Source organism: Gekko japonicus, unplaced genomic scaffold (genome assembly GCF_001447785.1).
Source record: "Gekko japonicus isolate JY-2015 unplaced genomic scaffold, Gekko_japonicus_V1.1 scaffold4045, whole genome shotgun sequence".
Lineage (NCBI taxonomy): Eukaryota > Metazoa > Chordata > Lepidosauria > Squamata > Gekkonidae > Gekko > Gekko japonicus.
In genome coordinates, this window is record NW_015175491.1 from 65127 (window position 1) to 69319 (window position 4193).

General features: G+C 49.8%; 1 protein-coding gene across 1 annotated transcript in view; it reads right to left on the bottom strand.

The window, feature by feature from the left end:
• Window positions 1-4193, bottom strand: part of CSK (c-src tyrosine kinase) — a 42816-nt gene that overhangs the window by 28250 nt on the left and 10373 nt on the right. The window contains exon 4 of the mRNA XM_015425990.1: window positions 3435-3654. Coding sequence (XP_015281476.1) covers window positions 3435-3654 — 220 coding nt within the window. The remainder of the gene's footprint in view (window positions 1-3434; window positions 3655-4193) is intronic.

Sequence of the window (4193 nt, forward strand, 5' to 3'; positions counted from 1 at the left end):
CTTGTGACTGACCCAAGGTCACCCCAGCAGCTGCATGTGGAGGAGTGGTTGAATCAAACCCGGCGCGCCTAACCACTACACCAAACTGCCTCTCACACCAAACCGAAGGATCATGACAGCAGCGTACAGAAACACAACATAACAAGGGCCGATCCAGACACCCCAAAACCCAGGGCTGTGTTACTTGGAAGAGGGATCTGAAGACCGGCTGGTGTGCGACGCAGCCGGAGAATCAACAAGGAGGGGAGAGAGCAAACAAAGGAACAGCTGGGAGACCTGCAAGGAAGATGTTTTTCTGTATACAAATGCAGGCTGGGTTGCCAGGGGAGAAGCGTAATCAGACGGCATCTGAGCAGCAGAACTGAAGCATGCAGGGAACAGGGCCACAGCTGAACGGCAAAGCGCAGGCTTGGCAGATGGAAAGGTCCTGAGTTCAGTTCCTGACATCTCTGCTCAGAAGGGCCCCAGACTGAGGCAAAAGCCCTTCCCACAGATCCAGGAGAATCGCTGCCGCTCAGAAGGCCCCGATTCGGAATTTATAGGCTCAGATATTATGGTAAACCACAGACCAGGGAAGAAGAAGAAGAAGAAGCGGAGGAGGAGGAGATTGGATTTATACCCTGCCCTTCACTACCAGAAGGAGTCTCAGAGAGACTTACAATTTCCTTTCCCACAACAGACACGCTGTGAGGTAGGTGGGGCTGAGAGAGCTCTTTTGATGACTACTCTTTGAGAGAACAGCTCTGGGAGAACTTGTGACTGACCCAAGGTCACACCAGCAGCTGCATGTGGGGGAGTGGGGAATCAAACCCGGTTCTCCCAGATTAGAGTCCGCGCTCTTAACCAGTACACCAAACCGGCTCTCGTAATTTGAGCTTCCAATCATACCACATAAGCATTATTTAAACACGGTCCCTATGATTTTTCTGTCCACTCACATCTGCAACGTCATGAGCTCCCAGTTCTGGAAGCACAGGGACGAAGCCTGGCGAATTCCGAACTGCCACCAACAAGCACACAAAACCATGGATTTTCATAATCCACTTCCAACCGCTGTTTCCAATTCTGGCTGGTGGCAAGCCATGATTTGTAAATGCGGATGTCGCGCCAACCACGGTTAGTGCTAAACTGGGGTGTTCAAATCTGCCTCCAATCATACTTTCCCTCATCTAGTTCGGCTTCCTAACCGTGGTTTGGCATGAAATCTGAAGTGAACCTAAAGAGACTCACTGAGTGTGTATGTGAAGTGCTGGCAAACCTATAAACGAATGTTCTCCAAAAGGTCCTCCTATTCGTTATGAACGAATGTTCTATCGTTAACAGCCTTCTACGGGCCTTGCAAACTGAGGGCCGTGGCTTCATTGACTGACTCAATCCACCTCCCTCTTTTCCTGCTGCCTTTCATTTCTCCTAGCATGACTGTCTTTTCCAGTGACTCTTTTCTCATCATGTCACCAAAGTACGATAGTTTAAGTCATTTTAGCTCCTAGAGGGAGTTCAGGCTTGATCCAAGCGAGATCTGGGCCCTGCGGGATCTAATGCAGTTCCACAGGGCCTGTAAAACGGAGATGTTCCGCCAGGCCTATAGCTGTGGAATTCCATCTGCCTTGGCCTTCCCTGGCTCTGGTAGCCCATCTGTTAATTACCATCCTGACACCCACAGTCACACATGAAACACAGTCTTCTTTGAGAGAAGACGCACTGGCTGTATCAAATCTTTGGTTGCCATCTGACGGTTTGATTTTAAAATTGTTGTTATGAATTGGAGTTTATTATACGGTTAATTTATTACTGCTTTAATGTACTGTTGGCTCTTGTGGTGACCCGCCCTGAGCCCTGCTGTGCAGGGGTAGGGTGGTTATAAGCCTAATATAATACAACAAGTGGGGACCCGCAAGAAACCTGCGGGGAGGGGGCATTCCTCCGCCTTTGCTTCCTTCCATCTCCCCCCTTCTTTCTCTCCCCAAGTCAATCCCCTTCTTTTTCTTTCCAACCCTCCACCAAGCCAATCCTTCCTTCTTTGTTCTCTCTCCCCCCCCCAAGCCAGCCCCCCTTCTTTTTCTCCCTCCCCCCCGCAATGTTTTTTTTTTTTTTAAAGTTTTCAGATTTTTCTGCAAACCTAGAGGGTCACCCAAGTTTGCAGAAAAACTTGTTTGGGGGTAAGTATGCCCCCCTATCTGTAGATTTAGATATCTGCACACAGGGGAATGTTGAGAATTAGATATATAGATAAAGATTTGATCTAGACCCTACTGATTTGTCTTTTTTGGCAGTCCAAAGTACCTATAAAACTCTCATCCAACACCACATTTCAAATGGATCAACTCCCTACTACTGCTCCCTACAACCACTCCCAACTCCCTACTACTCTCCCTACTAAAGAGACTCCCTACTCGTACAAAGAGTAAGACTCCATACAGGTGTACGTAGAAACCAAAGCAGATATTATGGCCATGGTGCTTGTAGGGTGAGCTGCTTCCCCCTCACCTTCCCACACACACCTGCTTTTATTTTCTATTTTATTTTCAAGTCGCCTGCACGCCTATTATTATTCGATCATTCAGAGCCGCATTAATTTTTTTCAGGCTTCCCGCCTCTCGTTTTTACATCTTCAAAACTGCTCCAGGCAGGGAGAGAACAGCTGGTGTGACTGATCCAAGGGTTAGCGAATCAGCACGGTGCAAAGCCCTGCCTGGAAAAAGGGGAGAGGTACCTTTGTGATTGACTCAAGGGCTGGCCAATCAGTGCAAAGCTGCTGGCTTCATTAGTCCCTTCCATAAACCTGACCCTGCAAAGACCATTTTTGTGCTGCAAAAGCATCAAGTGTACTTCCACTCCGGGCTGACAGTCGAAAACTTATAGATCGTCACGGACTTTACTACAGTCTCACATCTACGCCAGTTTGGTGTAGGGGTTAAGTGTGTGGACTCTAATCTGGGAGAACCGGGTTTAATTCCCCACCCCTCCACTTGCAGCTGCTGGATGACCTTGGGCAAGCCATAGTTCTGTCAGAGGTGTTCTCTCAAGGGCAGTTGTCTCAATAGCTCTCTCAGCCCCGCCTACCTCCCAGGGTGTCTGTTGCGGGGAAGGGAAAGGAGTTTGTAAGCCGCGCTGAGACCCCGCGTGAAGGGCAGGGTATAAATCCAATCTCTTCTTCTTCTTCTTCCTCCTCCTCCTCCTATCATGGGTTTTAGCTCATCCTCCCTCCAAGGAGCTAAAAGCATCACTCAACACTGTTTTATCCTCACAACAGTCCGTAAGGTAGGCTCAGAGAGAGCACGTGAGAGAACATGCACAAGAGCACTTGGAAGCAGAGCAGGATTCGAACCTGGGTCTCTCCACTCCAAGTCTGACCCTCTGGCCATTATGACATGCCAGACAGCAGCGCTTCCCCGCTGAAGGGGGACCCCAGGAATGACGCAGCCTCGCCTCACCTCTACCAGCTGCATGAGGTTCTCGAAGTACACCTCCTCGTCGATGCTGAGCTTGCTGGATGAGTACATGATGCGGTAGTGCTCCACCTTCCCGTCGCAGCTGACACAGAGGGTGTAGTCGCCCGGGTAGTTGGTGCTCTCGCGCACCAGGAAGAGGCCCGTCTCGGGCGGGTACAGCAGCCGTTCCGCCTGCTCGCGGGTGATCTTCCCGTGGAACCAGCTGTCCAAAGAGAGGCCAAATTGCATGAGACGAAACGAATCGAGACAAGAAGTGCACTACTACGTTTTTGGCCCTGCAAGGTAGGCCTGTGTTACCAACCCCAACACTGCAGGGGGAAACTGAGGCTCGGAAGGTTGTCCCACCAAGTTCAGTTCTTTATTTATGCCCTGCTTTTGCCCAGTAAGAGAACCAAACTGATTTACTACTTGGAGGGCTGTCATATAGAGGATGGTGCCGAGCGATGCTCCCTCTAAGCTGTGGAGTCTTGTGAGCACAGATTCTACTTTGTGAGCTACTGGCGTTCAAGCTGTGAGCGAGCGATTGGGCTACCACATAAATTAGTCTGCTCGCGAGCCATCCTTCCTGAGCTAAGACAAAAATCTGTGAGCTGGAGGCTAGAAAACTGTGAGCTAGCTCACCTTAGAGAGAGCAATGGTGCAGAGTGGTTTTCCGTTGCCCCAGGTTGGACCAGAACCAACGGGTTGAGATTGAATCAAAAGAGTTTTCGGCTAAACGTTAGGAAGAACTTCCTGACAGAG